Source organism: Apteryx rowi, unplaced genomic scaffold (assembly GCF_003343035.1).
Source record: "Apteryx rowi isolate R43461 unplaced genomic scaffold, aptRow1 scaffold_493, whole genome shotgun sequence".
In the NCBI taxonomy this organism is placed as follows: Eukaryota; Metazoa; Chordata; class Aves; order Apterygiformes; family Apterygidae; genus Apteryx; species Apteryx rowi.
This window is the reverse complement of record NW_020450753.1, coordinates 486,476-509,079: the sequence shown is the minus strand read 5'-3', so window position 1 is coordinate 509,079 and position 22,604 is coordinate 486,476. Positions and strand designations below refer to the sequence as shown.

Here is a 22,604-nt window from a genome sequence, read left to right as displayed (position 1 = left end):
TGAAGCAACCATGCTTTGCTAGCAACTGCATAGAAATAGCTCTGTGCGGACAGTCAGCTGGGAATCAGGTGCTCTGGCTTTGACAACTGTCACAGCTATGTTTACACATTCCCAACTCCCTTGTATTTCAGTATTTATAATGTAAATTATCTCCTATGCTCACTGGGACTCTCCTATTAACATGATCCCTCAGAGCCTACTATTGGCATCTCCCCCTGGATATCATTATAAGCTCAAGCATAGCAGGCAGCAATCCTTGATGACTGAAGAGGAAACCCACTCTGAATATTATTGAACTGCAAACACCCAAGAAAGATAATTCAGTCTGTCTTTTCAAATGAGATTTTCTTAGCTGACTTTTTTCGCTACATATTTGTTTGTTTGTTTGGGATGCTGTGGTGAGAAGATAGATAGATTTGATTGCTACCCTATGCTTGGTGATGCCTGTGCACAGCTGAGTACTGACTAGATGAGAAGCTGAATGCAGTCAATGTGCAAGTGACTGGGAAATGTTGGAGATATTTCTCTCTCTTCACAGCAAGTTATAATGAAAATGGAGAAGGGTGAACACTTTTTATAGAAATCTCCCATTGAATTTTTTTTATTTTAAGAAAGAAAAATTAAAATAAAAACCCTGGAACTCTAAAATGCCATCCTAATAGCACATATATTTCCCTCTTATTGGTCAGGCTCCCTGATCATCTTCTGGCTGTACCTTGGCTTTCCCTGCAGGTAAGGAAAGGCAGAGTGTGATTACAGCTGGGTGGCCTCAGTGCAGCAGGAGAAATGAAGTTCCTCTGGTCAAAAAATGAGAATCAACCTTGAGTGTTCAACTTGTACCACTATAATGTCAGCTTAAAGTACAAAACATCACTATTGTGAGCTGTTGTACAGAAAGGTTTCATTGTAACAGTGGTTTTGGATACAATATCAGACACCAAGACCAGCAGGTTAAAGCTAACTAGTTTACTTGAATTTACAGAATAATAATAAAGGCAAACAAATATCATCACGATTCCAGTAAAACAGCAATAAACCCAGTTATCCAGTAATACCAAGCTAGGGTTAATATCTAGGCATGCAAGTACTTACAGAACCACGGACACTTGGAAAGCTTGCTGGAACAAGACCATGGTGTCTGTGGGCAAGTGACTCAGACCAGCCGATGGGCTTGGGGAATTCCAAATTCCCGGGTCAGTCGGATCAGTTCCGTCCATTCACAGAGTCGCAGCAGCACTATCTGGACTTACCAGCCCATTATCACTTTATCATATCCTTCAGGGTGTTTTTTCCTCGTGGGGTTTTGCAGCTCTTTGTGCATACAGTCCTTTGTCAGATTTTGGTTATATCAGGACTGTGCATATTTTGGTTATTGGGGGGTTGCCTGGCATGTGATTACAGCATGCGGTAATATTAGCCTAGAGTTGCATTATAGCTGTTTATAGTAGCAACAAGATAATTTTTATTTTAAATCTAAAAGAAATGGGCTTCACCAGCTTCCAATTTCTAGTATCTGTGCTCAGAGAAACTTTCTTTCCRACTCCTCTGCAGCTCGTGATATCATTCAGATGTCTGACTGGGACCAAGGAAGTCTGACCTGACCAGGAATCCCACCCTGCTGTGTCAGAGGGGAATACAGCTGACTCAGCAGGTGCACAGGAATCTGCTCATCCCCAGGAGACAGATGCCAAGCTGGATGAGGTGAAGGCAGGAGGAACGCATAAACACGCAGCCGTGGGTTTCTATAGGAAAGTGTATGTGAGTGTTAGATGGATCATTGATGGGCCCAGGGAGACAACAAACCATCCCAGACAAGGTTTCTGTTTTGTCTTTGATCTGCCAACACCATTTGGGTGCTAAGCAGTTAAGAAAAAGTTCTTCTAGATTCTGGCATTGTTTTCTGCCTCTAGGCTTCATTTTCTTGACTCACATTTTTCTTAAGGATTACATTTCTGAAAAATTAGAGATGATAATGCCCTTTTTAGGATTTTCACACCTATCACCAAAATCACAGCTAGCTAGTGGGGTGCAGTGGGGGCATTTTATGTGACATCCTTTTCTCTCAGTTAGTTACATAACAAAGAATTAGCTTCTGCAATTTCAGAAACACATTAACTTTTTCAATAAACTTTCTTTATCTAGGAACCCCAGATAAGTTCTCTTCATCTTCAAAATATATTGCTTAGTAAATGTGTAAGCTCTACGAACCTGTCTTTGATCGAATGAATATAAACATGCATGCGCTTTAGAGGAGACCTTGTGACATACATGTGTGTAGATACATGCTTAAGTTCTGAGAGGAAGGGGATGCTGACCTAGTTGGTATCCCCAAACAGACTTTTTTCAACCCTGATTCTGATCTAGACCTGTGAACAACACAGGGGGAAAGTGTCCATTTTCTCAGCCATTTATTCTGTAGGCTGCATAGCAGTAGAGTTAGGTGAAGAAATATTTGGAAAGCAGTAGAGACATGATGTAAAGGAGAAGGCAATTATGATAGCTAACAGGTAACAATAATCCAGAAAAATGTAGAAATTAACATTTTTGCCTATGTGGAATCAATTGCTCAGAAGCACATAACTTTATCAAAGAAAGAGGATGCAGTTTTACTTTCATCTTTTGACCAAAGAGTTACACAATTAGCCAAGGGTAAGCAGAGGACGTTCTGTTGATACTTTGATTTTATTCCCATAAATTTTGTATCATGAGTATTTTATCACTTTCACAGGGAAAGTAAGGTGCAAAGGAGTTAACTGAATAGTCTACAGTCAAAAATGGTTTTGGCCAAGCTGGCATCAGAACCCAGCTTYTCTTAAACCTGTTTATTGTAAAGACAACTTTATTCCTTGCAAAACGTATACCCTGAAAGGGAAAGATATTGTTCCTCAAAGAAGCTGTGATTACTCTAAAGCAGTTCCAGGTAGTCTCAGAAATTCATTCCTAGTTCCTCTGAGATAAGGACTCTCGAGGTCTCTCCCACTTTTAGTGACAGAAAGTCTGATCCACATGCAAAACCATCGGTGACATGCTCTGAAGCAGGGGAATACACTTCAGGAGTCTGACATCTAATTTGTATTCTAATATCCTTGACCTGTGGTTTTAAGCATGCCATTCAACTTCCACACCTTATTTCCTCAAGAGCAAAATCAAGATAGTAATTCATTAGGAATGAGAGTCTCATCTGAGAGTTGCTGTTTCCTCTATTCACCATATGCATGGCAATGACTTTGTAACTGGAGGAACAGCAAGCATTCTTTGAGATATTTGACATCAATCCCTAAACTTTCTATTTGTCTTCTTAAGAAATCATTATCTTGAGTTTTCAGCTTCCCAAACCATTTGTCAATGTAGTTCCAGTCTTCTGAAGTTTTCAAAGCGCGCAGATAAATAGTCTTAGCTCCTTTAACACTGATAGTCTCACAGTAAACAGAAGACTGTTAGCAAGTCTTATTATTTGGAAGGCAGGTGGAAAGATGTGGTGGCTGGAAAGGTGACCAGAAATGCAGACTGAGGGCTAGTGCTGTATTGTCAAAACTACCTTATAATTTCTCTCCTTTCCAGTGAATTAATTCTTCTTTGAGTTTTCTTAGAAGAAAACCTCTTAAGTTGGCTCAAAAGTGCTCTCCTGCAAGCGACAGCATGGCACAGACTGCCTTCTGGACCTGTTATTCAAATCCCTTTATGGCTAGCAACGGACTGAAACCTTTTCCATCACAAGCGAGGCAGTCTTGTATCCATATTCCAGCCACACAGAGTATTAGAGACACCAGCAGGGAATGTGGCAGGAGTTTTTTCCTTTTTCTGATTTCTCTTGTTCTTCATGTTGTGACCAACTGCTTTGCTGTTGTTCAACATTCACCTTTTCTTTTGTACAGTTTAAAAAAACAACTGCTCTAACCCCCAAATTTGCATTGGGCATATCCTCCTGTGCCAGAACCACTGTGAACCTTTACATATTGTCTGGACCTTATCCCAGAGCCAGCTATGCTCACCTGTGGTCTGACAATTTCCATGCCTGCCTTGTACTTTTGTTAACTAAAAGCTGTGCTCTTAATACTTATTTTCCTAGAAAACAACCCATTGACCTAGCTACTTAGTTACTTCGTGATGGTACTTGCAGTCACTTCTTTTAAATCTAAGTAGTCTGTTACATTTCATAATCAATTGTCTTAAGGTGTAAACAGCCACCATCCTATGTCATGTATGGGTCTGTAGGAAGCGTAGCTTGAAACCTTCCTTCTCTTAGCTTATTTCATTATACTAGAAGTTTCCAGCATCAAGCATCCGAGGAAAATATTTTACATATTTAAGTGTCAGAAGAGGTAAAATGCTGTTTTGTATTTAACTGTGGTGCACCAGAACAATTTTGCATCTAGTTTCCTGAAACACATGAAATGCAGTTTACCAGACATTCCCTGTTTACTGAATGTAGTTTTCACCCAGTAGAAAACAAATGATAAAACAATAGAGACAGTATGCTTTTAAAAAGCACTTAAGTCAGTAGCTCAGGTATTTGTGCTACTGATTTTCATTTCAGCTGTAGTCAGAAGAGATTTCATTCTTTTACTAGTTGCGCTAAATCACTACAGAAAGTGTTAAGCTTATGTAAGCAGAATTAGCATTCGTTATGGCTATAATCACAGGGCATTCTTACAGAGCAGCAGTTAGCTTTCAGTTTATCCTCTGCATACTCACAGCCTCCTTTCATCGGGCAGAAAAGATGATCAGCAAATGCAGAAAAGTATTCCCCCAAGGAATGTGCCAAAAGATCTATTTCACAAGTGTGACATTCATAACATCAGCTATCCCATTTGCATATATTTCTCTCCACACTTAGACTATCTTATGTCACCAGCGAAAGATCGGTTCAGTACGTCACTTTGGTATTTGAGATTTAGCATTCCTAACATTCCCTTGCGAGCTTTCCAGATTATGCCCTCTCGAGAACATGGTTGCCATATTTCTCCCTTAACAAGTAATACCAGAATATGCAAGGCGCGGTGCTTCTGTTTCAAGTCTAACGCCTTTGGGCCTGCCTGATTAACCAAGTATGCTTAGGCTCTTTGGTCTGTACATCAGCAAGGGGAAAAGCAGAGCCTACGGTACCTTGGCGCTACTAAGCCCAGACAGCTCAAGAGCATATCAGGGCTACTATGAACATGCAGACTAACACGCAACACATGCTCAGTGTGTTGGATTTATTGCATTTCCAAAGTGATTAACAGTTTGGCTTTCCTGTTATCTTTCTTGTCCCTGAAAGTCCAGCCTTTCACTCAGGATTATTGTGGCTGTGACTGCCACCCCAGTTTGGCTGCCAGTGAGATAAGGAACATTTGCCCAGGGAGGAATATCACCTACAGAAACATAAGAAATGGGTCAGACCAATGGCTCACCTAGTCCATTACTGTGTCTTTGAAAATGGCAATAGGCAATGCTATTCATGGACAACACATGGGTCTGTCCACTATATTCAATTTCTTCTGCTCATAATCCCCAACATCCACAATCATTGGATTAGGAATGTTAGTGGCCACATCCCAGGCTTTCATATCAGTTTATGAGCCTCTTGCTCCTAAAATTGTCTAATACCTTTCTGAGCCTGCTGACATTGTCAGTCTCCACGACCTCCTGTGGCGACAAATTCCAGAACTTCACTACCCACAGTGTAAAAAAAGTATTCTTTCACCTCTTTTAAACTGACCTACTAATTTGATCGTGTGTCCTCATTTTAGTATTGCAGGATTTTTTGACAGTTCTCATTCCTCTTCTCCACTGCCTTCATGATTTTTGTAAATTCTTTGGCTTCCTCTCCAAACTGAAGAGTGCCAGCCTTTTTAGTTTCCTCATAAGGCAGTTGTTTCATCCACTGGAACTAGTTAGCTGTTTTCTTTGTACCATTTCTTATACCACTACACTTTCCTTGAGATGCAGAGACCAGACTGCACACAGTGCTCAAGATGTGGCCTCAGCAGGGCTTCATAAACCAGCAAAATCACACTATCTTTGTGATGGTTCCCAACACTTTGCTGATTTTTGGCTGCTGCTGCACATTGAGCTGATGATTTCAGAGAGCTGTCAGTGATGACTCCAAAGTCCCTTTCCTCAGCTGCAGCTACCAGTTCTGAGCTCAGCATCATCTGCAAGTATAGCAACAGGGTAGACAGCACTGATTCCTCATCCATCCCTTCCCAACAATCTGCAACTTAAGATGTATCCTGAACAAAAAATGTACCCACGTGTTCAGTAAACTTCCACAAATTTTTCTTCCATTTAATTTGCCGTTATTGTCCAAACTCATAGTATAGGAAATCTAAACTTGAGAATCCAGTCTCTTTTTGAGCAGGGTTAAATATAACTTGCTGTTCCTTTGGAGATTGTTTCATCTATGAAGCTACAAGCTATTCTGGCAATGAGCATTTCTCATCCTCTCCCTTCCCCTATAAGCAATTATATATCTCTTAACAAGCAATTGGCCAAGAGACTGAAATCCAAGCTCCATCCTCCTTGGTGAACTTCTAGCCAACAGCTAGCGCATGAACATGGATTAATTTTCCCCATCTCCCTGGCCCTGTGAATACAAATGTATCCATGAATACTGAAAATAGCTGCAGTAGAAGGGACTGTGATATCTCTTTCCTTCAGCAAACATTGTGTATCTTGGCAGTGCAGGGTCTTCTGTAGACAGACTGGAGATGGTCGATGCAGGAGGCAGATATGGGATAAGCAACTATGCTTTCCATATTTGAAATGAATGTGTTAACCCTGGACCTATAGCGTAAAAGGGGAGAAAAGGCTTTATTTTCTCTTCTCATTTTGTGTGAGCTTCTGATCATGCCTGATCTGATTGTGCCTCACTGATGAGAAAAGAGTGTGCTCATGTATCTTGTACGTCTTGTAGGACGTAAGCAAATGCACAGAAAACAGCAAAAACTTCAGCAGGAATGCAAGACAGGCTGAAGGACTTTGTATAACCTACAACTGTAATGATGGAGAAAACTTAACTTTACAGATGTTAGCATAACTTGCTGGGGTTAAATGAATGCTTTTGCAAACCAAGAACAGATGTGACACAAAATGCATTTATTTAAACTGCTGTACAGTGGAAATCTCAATCATTTTCAAAAGCCAGCTGAGGGAGAATTAACTCACAAAGCTTGTATACAGGAAGCATCTTTGCAGTTTTCAGTGCTGAATTTCTTTTTCTCTGCATACAACTTCACTGAAGTGTAGTTATATGCTGAGTGGCAGCAACACGCTTGGCAGTATACAAACATGGAGAAAGACATGGTTCCTGCCCTGAGGAGCTTACAATCTAAAATTTGACATGGACAATACTATTCCAACATATAACAATCAACTGAAATATCGTCAGATAGAAGAGGACCCAGTTTAACAAGCAATTGTAATACCAAATATATATATAAAGGCTAAAGGTAGGACTGAGTGGTGTCTTTGTTCTGCTATATTTAAATCCTCATATGTGTGCAGGCATGAAAGAAAATGACAGTTTATTTGAGAGGGTGATTTTATTTTCTCTGGTGGTACTGCTCCAGCTTGTGCTTCCTGAAAAGAAAAAGAGAAAGTAAATCAGAATTTAGCACTCCTTGCATGACTTTGCATGTCTGAACATCAGACAGCTTTATGCTGAATTAACTCCCAACAACAACAGAGGAACCCTGATTTGGGAGAGGCAGCATGGAAGAAACGACAGCTTTTCTATCCTACTGAGGCACTGGGTATTCACATTAGCATCTGTATGGTTGCTGAAACCTATGGCCATTTACCCCAGAGGTAGAATTAGCTGGGAATTTGTCTAGTTCTAGGAAGAATATATCACACCATGTGTCTGCAACTGGGAGAGAGTCATACCACCCAAGGGATAATCTGCTGGAAATTCCAGGTTTCTTGCAGGTAAACAATTTTTTCATATTAAGTGATTGTTTGATCTCTATTTCCATGCGGAGGAGAAGAGACAGTAGCTGGGAGAAGAAAACCTGAAAACTAAATTTAAAAACACATGCTGACAAAACTTTAGTAATGCTGGATGCTCATACATCTGGACAGGCACAAATTCTGCCCCCCAGATGTTTCCTGTTCTGTGGTTTTACAGTCACTTTAGGCCTAGTTTCTAAGGCAATCAGAGTAATAAATCATAGCGTGTCATGCTGCTTCTTGGTCTCCTCTCCCTTCCCCCGTAATTTTTTTTTGATTTTTTTTTTGAATGTTGGCCAATTTCAACCAAATTTGAGAGAGGACTTCATTTCAGACATGAAGCTCCTAAAAATTTCAGAGAAATTAGTAGCTGAGTAAGAGGGTGAAGAGATGAATTCTTACCCCAAATGAAGGTGAAGCTGCAATATGAGTCTCACAACTAATGGCTTTTTTTGGCCCGTCAGGTGGGCAATTAGCGCATATTTACTGACCATTCAAGCAGTACACATATACTGCATGCTGCTGTGGCCATACTTAGGGGACATAACAGGGAGCTGGGGATGTTAAGGAATAGGCCTGAAGCAAAGGTCAGAAGTCTGGCAGGGAGATGAAGGTTGTAAGAGCTGCGAGGAATTGATCAAGGAGTCTGCAGTGGTGGATATTAGGGATCACAGACACAATGGTGTAGGAAACTTTTCTTCATTCATTCTAGGGAAATGGGGAAAACTAATAGACTCTTTAAGGGGAATAGTTATGACTAACCACTATGTGTCAAATACATAAAACTTCCTTTTTTGGGATTTGGTAAGTTCTTTCCATGCTTGTCCTCACAGTTACTGCATAAAACAACAATATGTACAAAATTTTCAAGTTGATGTTTCTTTAAGAACATTTAGAAACTGTGCTGGATACCTTAATAGTTACCTGAAAACCTTTTCAAGAAAGAATGTGTCATAAGAAAGTGTACTAAGACTCTTCTTGCTCCTCTGTCTCCTCCATCTCTTCCTTTTCTTCTCCCTCTTCCTGCTTTTCTTCTTCTTCCTCCTTTTTTACAGAAAATATTTCAGTAGGTCATGTAAGAACTGAGGAAAAACTGAACAGTCCTCTTCTTTTGCAACTGTTATGTTTCTAGCAAATGTCAATTTTATTAGAGCATAAAACAAAAGTAGAACAGAGGAGTAATGTATACAGTTTTTATTCTTAACATGACAAGGCTCTAGCCTCATGGAGTTAGCAGGCTGGTGTTGGAATATAAAGATACCTTTCTTAGATAATTTAGAAGAAGGTAGATGGTTAAGCGGTAAACAGACGTTCAAGATCAAAATGAGAATATAAAAATATGTGTAAATATGACACAGAACTCAATATTTGGAATTAGATGCTTTCTTTGAGCAGTAAGCAAGTCAAGATTCATGCCACAGGAACTAGACTCTTGACAGATCATTGAGAGTCAGAAGATAAGGCTATGTTTCTGTTTCAAAAGTTCTTATTTGTCATAAAGGAGAAATGGCACAGTTTAAAGCTTAAAGCCCCTGCCTTCAGCCAACCAAATAATTTTAATGAAAACACTGGAGAAATATTCAAGGCATAAATTTGCAAGCCCCGGCAAAGGAGAAAAGTATATAAGAATTTGCACCTGGATCTTACAAATCTTGGCAGGGAAAATATATCCTTCACCTAATTACCTAATTTGTTAAAATGGCTCTTACACATTCAGAACACTGAAAATGTAATCAGCATGGTGTCAGTTAGTGATTTTCAAAGGTATACGTGTCTTGGGAGCTCTTGGCAAATTTTATTAAAGAATCTGTGAAAGACAATTGCTCTTCCATTTACAGTTTTAAATAATTAAAGGCCTATCTTTGTTCCAAAACAATAGAACTGTGATATGACCAATAATTATCGTAGCAGAATATAGTACTAGTATATTCAGCATCATGAATAAGAATTTGCTAACTTTTGAGTGAAGAGATGAGACTGAAGAGGAACTACATGCACACAAACAAAAGCTGAAAGCAAAATGTCCAGACAGTATACTATACCCCTGCTGCTGCATGTTCTTCCTTGTTTTCCTACATGAAAGAACATATAAAAGAAAATGGTTAAAAGACAGATCAAAGAAATAATATCAGAGGTCATATAGGTAAAACACAGCAGAGATTAAAATGCTGAATTTAGGAAAATTATGTGGATTTCAGTGGATTTACTTTGGGCTACTGTCCTCCAGAATAACTCACAAAGCACATTTAAGCCAAGCTTCTACTTTGCAAAAGGGCTATAAAGTCATGGAGTACAATCCCCTTTTCCTCAATTACTTCCAATCAAATCTGCTTCATTTACAAGCAAAGTATTAGGGCTTGGGTTCTGATTGGCTTTTCAGTTTTTTTTTTTTTCCTAATTATGTGGCCCTCAAAATCAAAGTTAAGTCAGTATTATACAGAGTCCTAACTGTGTTGTAAGTCACTACTCAGAACCTGGCTTGCTATTCTGTTGATGATTTATAGGCTGGAACAGATGCCTTGGCTCAACACTACTAGGGAATAAGAAATAAGGCAAACTGACTTTAGACTATAGATTGAGCAAAAGTGATAAAGTGGGATAAAAGAGAGAAAATATAAAYGTACAGTGCAATAGAATTCAATGTCAAATACCAAACTGCTTATTGGAGGGAAGAGCTAATCTTACACAGGAACTCAAAGAGAAAGGGCAGAAGGAATGGTACCACACAGAAGGCTATTAGGAATTTGCATAGAATGAGGTGGGATAGGGAAGTGAGCTGCAGTGCCAGAGTTGATATATGGCCTGGAGAATTGCTGAGCTAGGATATAGACTTGCATTACAATATGATTTTTGAAGACAGTTCTAAAATAATTTGGCCCTGTTCTCAAAGTGAGCTTAATCTGTACTGGAAACTAATTTAACTGGGACACCACTTAAATAAGTTTCTACACCCAAGCTAAAATCTAAAGATAAAAATGGATAGTATGAAGAAAGCAAATATATTGCCGTCACATCCAGCGACCAGCAGAATCAGAGCCCCTGCTGTGCCAGCTTTGTAGAAGGTCACAGTCTCTTCCTCAAAAACCTCAGAAACGAAAGGACAGACAAAGCAAGAGAAAGGGACACTATATCCAAGCAAAATGGCCCCCCAATCTTCTCCTCCAGAAGATGGGGATTAGAGTTGAAAAAGGATTAGGAGGAAGTGAAGGATGAGCCTGATGAAGCGATTAGGGGAGGAAGGTTTAAGGTAAGTAAAAAATTCATGAAGAAATTTTAGTGCAGCTGTCCCTGCTGACACAGGCTGAAAACTATTCCTGTTACTGCAGCATCTGTGACTTTCTATTTGAACACTTGCTCTGGGCTTTCCTGCATGTACGTGTGAATGAGGGGCTAGAGCTGCTGAGTCCAGGGCAGCCTGAAATGCTGTTGACAGATCTAATGGGAAGGGCGTGAAGAACAACCCGTCACACCGTGCGCTTATCCCTGATGCTTCCAGGAGACAGCTGCTGGCTTAAAAGATTTGTTTTTCAGAGGGTTGGGGTCTCTTGCTGGCTTCCTCAGGGTCATACCAGCTTGAGACAAAAGCCTGGAGCTTCTGGACTTCTGCATCTCCAAGCAAGTGCAGGAGGAAGCAGCAGAGAAGGGCTGCAGCCTCTGCACATACCTACATTGGCCATTGGCTGCCATTCCTGCTCCTGAGGCATGGGAGGAGCCTCCTGAAATTGGGGCCCCTCCATGCAGCTCCACAATTGAGACTGTCACAGTTTATTTTCTCATCTGTCATATGCTCATTGGCAAACACTGAGATATCTTTACCTTGCCAAGATTCTTCTAGAATTGCTCCACAGGGCGTGCATTTTTCTTGCAGAGTCAGTGGAGAAAAAGCAGGCTGGATTACACCCTACATCGGAGAGTCAGTTTCAAGTTTGTTTGAAACCAAGTGCTAAGTAAGGCCAAATTGCCAATGCTTGATTCACCTTAGTATATTAATTCAGGAGCAGAATGTAAAACTGTGATGTGTAAATTACAGCATTCTGATTTGAGAGTTTGTCAAAAGAGTTGACAATCCAAACAGGACCTGACTAGAGTTCAAAAGATGCAACAGTTTTGCTGCAAACCACAGAGGGCCAATGATAAAAAGGCCACCCTTTCAGAACACAATAGGCACAGACCAGCTCTTAATAAGCTAGAAGAAAAAAAGACACGAGTGAGGAATAACACCCTGAAAACAACTATTCAAGGTGGTCAAGCAGCCAAACAAGATAATTCTGCTGGGCTGCAGAATTAAAGAGAGGGAAATACTGAAAATCTTATGTTGATGCTACATGTATCCTTTAGAGCCTAACATCCAAAGAAGGTACTTCAATGGCAACCTCACAACCTTTAAATGTACAAATTCATAAAATCTTGGCCAGGTAAGGAAAAGTTATTCTAGCTCTCTTTTATAGGGGGAAAAATGAGATACAGACACAAAAGGCAGAATTCATCTCACTTTAGCTGTCTCAAAGTAATTCATCTCATCTAAATTAGTCCTCTGCATGCTCTCTGTAGTGAATGAAGATACCAGAATTTCTAAAGAATGATTCATGTCATCCCAAGAGAAGTGACAATTGGCATTAACTGTGGCAAGGCAGACAGATGCCACATCACTGAAGTGATTTGTCCTCTGTGACATGGGAAGTGGGTGGTAGAACAGGAAGAAAAATGTTTTTTGCAAGTCCCCAGGAGCAACCTTGCTGGTACCTCACTGCCTGCAGTCGTGAGTACCCTCTCTGAGTGGGACAGAAACAGAAACAGTATTTTTTCCTCCCTCTAGGAGCTATTATACATCATGTGGCATAAAGAAGGTGGGTATCAGAGCTAGATGATTTCAGGAAGACTTTTTCTCCCCCTTAAACAAGAACACTTGTAAGACTACATTTCAACACTGCCGAAACTGTGCAGGTGAAAGGGGAGGATTCATAAGACTAATCAAGTTTTATGCCTTAATAACCATACAAAGTTTTGTTCAAGCACACTGTCTTGCCTGGCTTCCCTTCCTCTGCCATAAAACTAAAAGACAATATATTTTCCACTTACAGATCCAACCTACTCTCTGTGAAATGGATCAAGGTGCTTGTTGTATAGGAATGGTATTGCATTATGTCATTACAAAGCCTCTCATACACAGCTGCTTGACACATTTGCAGACATGTTCCAGCACTCTGTTCTCATTTGAAAAACATTAGAATAGACTGCCAGCCAGAATGGCATGTAACCTAATCCAGCCAGAGAATGCAGTGCAGTTTTATCCAGAGCTTCTCTTAAGTTTTGAGCAAAAAGGCACTTGATGGCATTCATGAGCTGGTGAAATTTATAGACACATTGAAAGGGCTTGGAAACTATTTAAGGATAAATTTCAGTTCCCACTGACGGCCAAGGGCAGTGTCTCTCCTCATTGCCACACAGGATCAACTTTGAAATTTTAAATGGTACTTTCCCTGATGCCTGAGACTTGCATGAAGCTATATGAAAGAATGCATTTCCAGCCTAATGCTTTGCTAATTGTTAAAATGGGAATCGGAAAAGGCTTACAGAGGGAGGTGCTTCTTCTGGAAGAACTTTGTAGCCAGATGAAAAAAGCAAAACAAAACAAAACATGTTTGTTGTGGTCATTAGCAAAACAGATGCTGCATTTGTGACAAATATTTCACAGAGAGAGTCTGAGCTCCAAACCACAGCAGAAAAGAACAAGTGTAAGTAAGTGCTTGATTCAGTAGCAGGCCTGCCTCTTTGGGAGGAGAGTCACTTGATACTGCAACATCAAAACAAGCCCATTCTTAAATGCCAAACTGGCAGAGCATCAGGAGACATAAAGCAGCCAGATCCCTGTCTCCAGATATAGGGTCCATTTCTACTCAGTCTCTAATGGGGCTAGAACCTGGCTAGTAATATAAATACCTCACTGCAGAAGAAACCTGTACACAACAGCATTGGCCCTTTTTGCAGGCTCCAGCTACGCTTCCATATACCACAAGTACTTTACTGATGTTAGCTCAGTGCAGGAGAATGTGAATGGTATATTTTGTAGATATTACACCAGGGAGTTGATGAAGCAACTCAGATGTTTTCTTCCAAGAACCTTTCACACTGCAGTCTGAGATCTGCCCATGTGGGCAGAAAGGGTAACAGTGGTCTTCATTTCTGCGCTGGCCAGAGGTTCCTTCATGGCCTGGAGAAGACACTGTCAGGTCTGGCTTGCTGTGATAGCAGTCAATGCCAGTACATGATGTGTGCTTAACAAATAGATTTATGAGCACTACACATGCTGGTCATTGATAGCAGCAATTTTTCCATACAGATAGGACTCAGATGTCTAGTTCTCAATTCTTCTCCATAACTAGAGTGCAGCTCCAAGTGAGCATTAAAAAAAAGCATTCGGTAAAAAGCAGAAAAGAAAACTGTTAAATAAAGACAACCGTTGTGATTCAAGGTCCAGAACAAAGTTTCCTGGAGTTTTATCTGGGTTTCACATCACCATGATATCAAATAAATGCATCCAAAAGACAGATGAGGCCACTCTGTATTCAGTCTTCCCACCCTGCGGTACACAAGGAGGACTTGTGGGTTTATGTTTCATTAGCTTACCACAGGTAAAACCCTCATGTCACAGATGGAAAAGGGAAAATTACCTGTTGATCTTCTGATGGTGACTGAGCAGACTGAGCCTCTTCATCTGCTTTGGCTTCTGCATGTGCCTCATTTACTTCAGTGGCATCAGACTTTTCAGTCTCCTGGCAGCAAAGAAAAAGTCATTGTTAGCCTCAGGACACGTGATCAACAATTTCTTTCTATACAGTCTTTTGATTGCATGATTTTGGGAGGTGTTTTTCTAATTTTGCTTCAGCACTTAAATGAAAATATTCCCTTTTGGACATTTTCCTGTCAAAGGACCACTGGTTGGTATATGTAAAGCATGAATTCAAGCCCCTTATTTTCTTTTCGGAGCAGAGTAGATTCCCTAACTTTTCTGTGGAAAGTTTAATAGAAACTGATGCTCACCCTGATGGCACATTCGGGCTTCAGGGAAAAAAGTCTTTTTCACCAGCATGCATTCCAATTAAACTTCATCAGGAAGCTACAGGGAAACAGATGTAATAAAGGATTTCATATACAGACTCTTAACTTTCTTGTTTAAAATTATCATGTAACTATTCCTCAGTTCACATACCAATCCAGCAGATCTATTTCTCCCAGCAACATGAACAAGCAACTCCTAGAAGCTCTTCATTTTAAGTCATCTTGTACTTTCAGTTAGGTAGCTGTGAAAGGTCACACTGGACCACACACTGTGTCAGATAAAAGGAGACCTAAATGGCCTTGAGTGGAATAATAGGAACGGGATGAAATGCAATAGCATGACGTTTAAAGTCACGTTATTAGGGACAGGTAGTTCTGGGACAGATATTAGAAACAGATATTTCTGCTGTAATTTGGGACCTCTTTAGTTGGAGATGATCAAAGAAGAAAAAGATGGTTGAATTTTAATTAATCACAGAATAGCTGAGCCATCAGTGTGATGCAACAGTGAAAAAGCTAATAAATGTGATCCTCAGATGTATCAGGTGAGGTATATCTGATGGAGCTAAAAGCAAACATTAATGTCAGTGTATGAGCAAAGGCAAAACCTTCTCAGGATCATTCTGTACCATTCTTGTCACCCAGGCTCAAGAAAGAGAAATTCAGATGGGAACAGGTGCAGAGGGGTGTTACAGGAATATCTGAGGGAGTAGAGAGTCTGTCTTATGAAAGAGTGACAAAAAAAGCTTCACTAGTTAAATCAGGTGAATGTAAGGCTGTGAGGGGATATGATGTCTCTCTAAAAATAGATCAGAGTAAACATCAGGGAGGCACAGGATAAGGAAGAGATTGAAGTAGATGTAAAATGGGTACAAATCAGCTGTAAATAAAAATAAGCTGAAAATCAGAAAGAAGATTCTAAACATCAGCAGTGTGCAATTTTAGAAGAGCTTTCTTGTAGAAGAACTGGAGGTAAAAGACCTAATTCATTAAAGGGGAGCCCAACCATCTCTGAAAGGCACTACCCGGCGTGGTTGCCTCCAGCATCACAGAATTGGGCTCCAGTGTCTGTGCCCTCCCAAGCCCTACATCCTATGGGCAGAGTGGCATGTCCCTGAACACAAGAGGAGCTCCTTTCTCATCCCTGAGACTGAGTCCTTACAATTCATCCACCTGGAAGGTTTGGGTTGTTCTGCTTTTCCATAATTTCATCTCTGCCTCTGCAGTCATACAAAAGCCCTCAGTCAAGATCCTCTGTTCTTTAAGCTTCACAAGTCCCCCTCCTACATCATGTGTGTCCTACATCATGTATGATTCCTCAGCTGGTATACTTATCCTGCAGAAGCATCACACCGGCATAGCTATCTGGCTTATAGCCCTCAAGCAGACTTGGTCAGTGCTGGCTCTGTGATCTTTGCCCCACAGTTTGCCATGCAATACAAGACGTTCTCCTACAGAGATGTTCTGCTAGACTGGGGAAAAAATGGTAGAAACAAGGACAGGAATGTTTGGAAGCAGGTATCATGGTAGGGCAAAGATAGACAAAATACTTCCATGGTTTTGTTTTGTAAGGTTTGGTGCCTCTTTAGCAGTTTTCTCCTGAATCAAGGAAAACATGCTTTTTATGTAAGAATCTTGTTAAAAGAGATTTTAACAGGCTCATAAGGCTCATAAACTCCCCTTCCCCTCCCCAGGGGATAACAAAAAATAATAAAGAACACTATTAGCAAAAAGTGTCAGAGAAGCGAGTCAGGCCCTCCCAGGAGTCCTTCACAGTGCTGCACTGCCCCTTCCCCTGCTATCAGCAAAAGCTTCTGCAGGGTTGCATGGTGAACTGTAGCAGGGGACTGATCTAGATTAAAGCTTTAAAAAGAAAAACAGTTCTATCTCTGGCAGCTTGCACACTCCACAGCTGCACAAACGTTTTTGCTAGCACTTGGAGGATGCTTGAGGAGGGGAAAGAGCAGCTGCGAGTAAGGGGAGGGATCAGGAGGAAGGTGGGTCTATTTCTTTACCTGGCAACCCTGTGTTGTTTCAAGTGTACATGAAACTGCAGGCTCACTGCACTCTTATGCTGGTAGCATTGTTATTAAAACTAGATCTACAGAGACATTTGTTTGGTTTAACTTATCTTTTACCTTTGCCCCACGAGCTAGCAAAGAATTTGAAGATAAGAATATGTAGTAATACAGAAATATATTGAAACTCTCTTGTGCAACATTGTGTTTATACATTGTATGCTTAAGCAAATTATAATTTCCTTACAGATGCTTTCTCTGTAGCAGTTCCTAAAATGAATAGTGTTCATGAAGACTAGATTGGTTGGATATTTATTTTCAATATATATCCTAACATTTAAAATCCCAGTTCTCAATATTTTTGGCTAAAAATACACAAAGAGTGATGATGGCATTTTAACTAAAATTTACCATCATGTAAAACTGTCTGAGATGAATCATAAACTTACTCAGAAGATAAGGCAAATAAAATTCATGGCTGAAAGAGTTAAACTCTAGAAGCAGCATGTTATCAGCCAGCACACAGACACATACACACACACACAGAGTTTTCACTGATTATATGGACAATTGTGATATTTGGAATATCAGCATTATACTATACTGAGAACAGTCTCAGAYTGAGCATAAAAGTGATGGGGCCCTAAGAAGAAACGTACCCAGCTTTAAACCACATTGTGGCATCTGAGACTGATGTTCATTAGCCTAGATTTAAGAAGTACATTGATTATAACTCAGTCCTGTACCTGTATACTCTTGGCACATCGTTGTTCATGCCACTAATCCAAGATTAACCAAAATCATTCAGAAATCCATCACTAACTTGAGTGATCTTTGGGTCAGGCATAAAGTATAGTTGCCCTCTAAATCCCAGTCTGACATGAAACTTTTTGTTTATTTAGAAGTTTGAATTAAATAGAAGTATTTAAGACCAGGTATTCCTTCAAGTGAGAAGGTATTCCATAGTAACAGAATAAAGAACTTATTAACACAAACACTATGCCTGCTTGTCCTCTTGGGGGTATAAAACTGTGGTGCTCATTGCTGCTAAATGATGCTGAGGGAAATACGATAACCAGTGTGATGGGGAGGCTCCAGGAGAGAGAGAAGGGGGTGAGCTAATTGACTCTTCCTGAAACACCAAAAATATTGCATTGATTTCTTACAGTGTCACTAATTTTTATGGCCAAAAAGCACCCTGATAATAATAATAATAAAAAAATAATAATAATGTATTTGGTATATAGGAAGAAAAGTGTGAAGAACTCTGCCTGATTCCCACAGTGACCTAAGCAAGGACTCAGCATTCGGAGCTTAAGCCTTTTCACCAAGAGCTACAGCACTTTTCACATGCCACTCATGCATCTAAATACTTTATTGGATTGGGACCAGGAAAACAGTGGTCAACACAGTAACTCATTATTTGTACTACAGTGCGTACCTTAGCATAGGTCACAGTAAGGCTGACTGTCGGGAGAAGTGCCTACTTAGGGAGCTGCCTCCAGCCTGTTTTCCAGCCAGCCTGGTTAACTTTGACGTTGACTTGCTGGTTCCTATTGAAACAATTAAAGCTTTTTTTTAAGTAAGAGGATACTGTGCACAAAGACTAATTTGCATGTGTGCTGCATATCTGGTAAGGATCTCCTCTATATCCATGTGTACTCAGAGCTTCTTTGCATGTGTCTGTCAGTCTGCACCTTGGTGGCAATTCTGATGTGTCCTGGACAAATCAGACTTACTGCTTAGCTTGGACAAATCAGATTTACTGCTTAGCTTGTACTTGCACATTGGGACTGACAGCTCCTGGAGCCATCAGAGCTCCACATACCTAGCAGTGGTGTCCAGTGTAGGTACCTTTCTTAATGAGGTCTGGTGGCAAATTGTAGCCATCTATGCCAGAGAGAAGTCAGGGCTACAAAAATGAGAATCTGCAAAAATGAAACATGTATTGTGCACTTAGCAGACTGATGTGGCAGTTAATTTAATTCTCCAACAACTATTTTGTTAGGAAGTTAGAATTTGTTGAAGGAATGGCAAAAGGTTCCTCTGCTTGTTCTGGGAAATAGGCTAAAAACAGTGCTGGATCAGGATCCTAGTAGGCTGTGCAAAGAAACAGCATCATGATCATTAAAGAGTGTACCTACTGCTGGCACAATAAGATTCAAAAGATGGATGGAGAAGGGAAGAGAATCTTCTGAGGCAGGAGCGGTCAGTATAAAAAGCACACCAGCTTCATATTAATCTTTATAATGCCTCAGTGAGGTAAAAACACCTATAAGGCAAAAGCTTACTGACTTGTTGTGTTTTCATACTTTAGAGTTTGCTTCTTTTGTAAATTATCACCATATTCCAGGAAAAAAAAAAAGATTTAAGAAGGGATTAGTAGGAAACTCTGTCATATCTGTCATCATCAGCATCTCTTCCACACCTGACATACTTTCGCAGATTCATGCTGCTGGCAATGTCATGAACCACCCTTTGTACTTCATGCTAAGGTTGAATTGACAGCCTAATGAAAAGAAAACAGAAGCACCGCAGCAAGGTCACTTGTATGACAAAGCACAGCCAGACTGGTATGCAGTCAAGATGCCGAGAAAYACCTCTGCAATAAAAAATGCTAAAACACTTAATATTTCTCTCTCAAATTCAGGAACAGATTCTGTAACGGGCAGGATGTAAATATACTTCCATTCTTTACACATATTCTTTAAAAGCACTCTTATTTATTCTATTTTCTGGACTGAAACAATCCCCAACACTGCCAATGCAGCAGTTAATCAGCATAAACCATTCTTGTTTGCTACCAACAGCACGAGAAGTTATCTGCCTGGCAGATTGTTCTGAACTTATTATTTTCAACATTTACAAAGTTGTCACAAGTTAGAAACTGTAATAGCCTCTGCTGTCAGGTAGGAATGATTGAATTCTAAAAAATTGCTACTTTGCTTCACAGACATACTACCTAACAGAACCTTGCATGAAGGAGCAGATAATATATGAAGTGAAAAGGTGGAAAAATGCAATTTTCGTTATCTCACTGATTCTCCACATATCTTTTATAATGATTATAATATGTAATACTTGTAGGTCCTTTAAGACTTTCATGGCTTTGTGGATGTTAATTAAATGAATCCTCACAAGACCCTTGTGAAGCAGGCAAGCAATTTTAATTTCCCTTGGTGGGAGATGGGACAGCTAAAGTAGAAAGTTCAAATCACTTGCTCCTTATCACACAGGGACATGGTGTCAAAGACAACATTTACAGCAACAGCGGATCTCCCCGGGGTATCTCTGCATCAGTAGATCTCAGGGCACTTAGCAAAGGCTCATTTGCTCATTTTTCTCTCTGCTTTTACAGAAGAGGAAAAACAGAGGCATTTACAATGGTGTTTTACTCTACGCTGCTCCACAGTTGGTAGCAGAATTAGACTAGAAAGCAAATCTCATGCTCCAGAGCAGTTCTTTAGCCATGTCACACAATACAGCTATCAGTCTGACTCACCACTCTCTTGATTAATTTTGTTGGTTGAATCACCCATGTTAAAGATGGAAACATTTGATTATGATCTGACATGATCTCAGGATAAGAGTTATAAAATTTCTAAGTAATAACAACTGTGTTAAAGAAAAAATACATTGCTTTCAGTAAAGGAGAAAGCCAAAAAAGAAACACCTCTTTCTTTTGCTAGAAATATGTTAGAACATTGTCAAAATACAGYGGATGGAGAAGAATGGGTAGACTAGCCAAAGGGATTTCATGAAGTCTTGGGTAAGGCCTTAACTTATCTCCTCAAGGCAGAGCGTATGAACCCCAGAACAGCAGCCTGGGCATACTCAGGTTGGACTAGGTCCAGCATCCCTCTGTTGGCAGCCAATACAAACCCTATTTGCTCAAGGTTTGATGCAGCTAAGGAGAAGTGAATGTCTCCTGTAATTAATACACCCTATAAATTTCATTACATTGAAAGCTGCACATGAAAAAATACTGCTTTGTGTTCAATAAAAAATCCTCAGCTGAACACATGGCAACAAGCCTGTGCTGAAAGAAGGGAAGAGAGAAATACTTCCTAGTACTAAACCAGCCACTGTTTTGTTTCCTTACGAACACTTTGCTGCGATAGCATCTAAAGTAGTACTTGGCACTGTCCCTTATTTGACATGCTGAGTCAGTCCCTACCTTCATCTTTTATTAAAATCAAATAAATGGCCCCCATGGAAGGATAGCAGTGCATACCTCTGTGCCTGGAGGAGGAGCAAGACCCAGGAACGAATAAATAATATTTTCTTCTTTAGCAGAGAAAAAGGATTCAAAGTCCTAAAAAAGGAACAAACAAACAACAGATAATCAGTAACAAAAATCAAACAAAAAACACACAAAGAAAAAACTAGTTCAGGCAAAGCTTTCTTACACTGATGAAAATGACTATGCATTTGTGCAAGTGCTTGCATTATCCAAGCCCCAGAAAGAATATTCAGGTAAAGGGAGTTTCATGCTGGTTGGCAAAATGAATAAATAGGCAAATCTCTCCAGAGATTTACACTTTAATTATATCACACCTATGTTAGAATCATATAAAATTAAACATCTCATTTTAATGTGCCTCAGCGGTACACACCAAAGCTAAGACATTTCCACTTAAATGTTATAACAAATCTTGTTTTGAGTAAGAACCCAAATTAGGCCCTGAAAACCCTGGGCAGCTTTATGGCAAATGAAAGGCAACAATCAGCGTAATAGCACAAGTGAAATGGCAATGAGGAAACTGTTTATTTTATAGGAAGGCACTCTAGTTAGAAAATGCAATATCATTTCAGACAAACTTAACCAAGGGCTGTGTCGTTCCCTCTGACATGTATATATGAGGCAAAACATCTTGTCCATATGTGAACTGCAGTTATAAATCACATGTTATAAAAAACATAAATGCCCATTTTCTCTTCAGTGCTAAAATAACTGAAAAGATGGGATGAATGTGTCCTATCCTGGTACCTAGAGCTTGCATGGTCTTTACTGTACTCATCCTTTCAACTTTCCTATCAAACAGGGAAGCTCTGCTATCGCTAGTTTGCTGCTGGGGAGTTCACGACCCATATCTTACTCCGGTGAGAATCAACATGCATTTAAGAAGTCAGCTGAAATTCTGGTGATAAGTGACCATCCCAGGATCACACAGCAGCTCTGTGTAGGACAGGGAATGAATGCAGGTCTGCTGAATCCTAGACTACTGCCTTGACATCTTTATCATCTTTTCTCTCATCCCAAATAACTCCAAAAATAGAAGCCTATAAATAGTAAGGTGCTGAATTATCCCTGAGACTTGTTTGTAAAGCTGAGCTAGGACTTGAGTTGTTTTATTGGGCTGTTGTAGCATTTCCAAAGAATAAATGGTTGGAGAATGGTAATCCTAGGAACAGGCTGCAGTGGATGGTTCAGAAGCCACCTTAATATCAACAAGGCTGGAATAAATGGCTTTTCAGTCCAGTTTGGAAGGGGCATACATAGCTTAACAGATTTATCTGTGGAACAGATTGGTTTTCACAGACATAGACCTAGTTACAGGAGCTGGGGGCTGCCCTGGCTGGGGGAAGCCCGAG

General features: G+C 40.1%; 1 protein-coding gene across 1 annotated transcript in view; it reads right to left on the bottom strand.

Annotated features, from left to right (window-relative positions):
* Positions 1-7,500: 7,500 nt before the first annotated feature.
* Positions 7,501-22,604, bottom strand: part of LOC112972534 (SH3 domain-binding glutamic acid-rich protein-like) — a 28,083-nt gene continuing 12,979 nt past the window's right edge. Inside the window, exons 3-7 of the mRNA XM_026079153.1 lie at positions 21,244-21,324; positions 14,604-14,705; positions 9,975-10,004; positions 8,857-8,973; positions 7,501-7,563 (exon numbers count right to left, since the gene is read on the bottom strand). Of these exons, the coding sequence (XP_025934938.1) occupies positions 8,899-8,973; positions 9,975-10,004; positions 14,604-14,705; positions 21,244-21,324 (288 nt within the window). The 3' untranslated portion in view covers positions 7,501-7,563; positions 8,857-8,898. The remainder of the gene's footprint in view (positions 7,564-8,856; positions 8,974-9,974; positions 10,005-14,603; positions 14,706-21,243; positions 21,325-22,604) is intronic.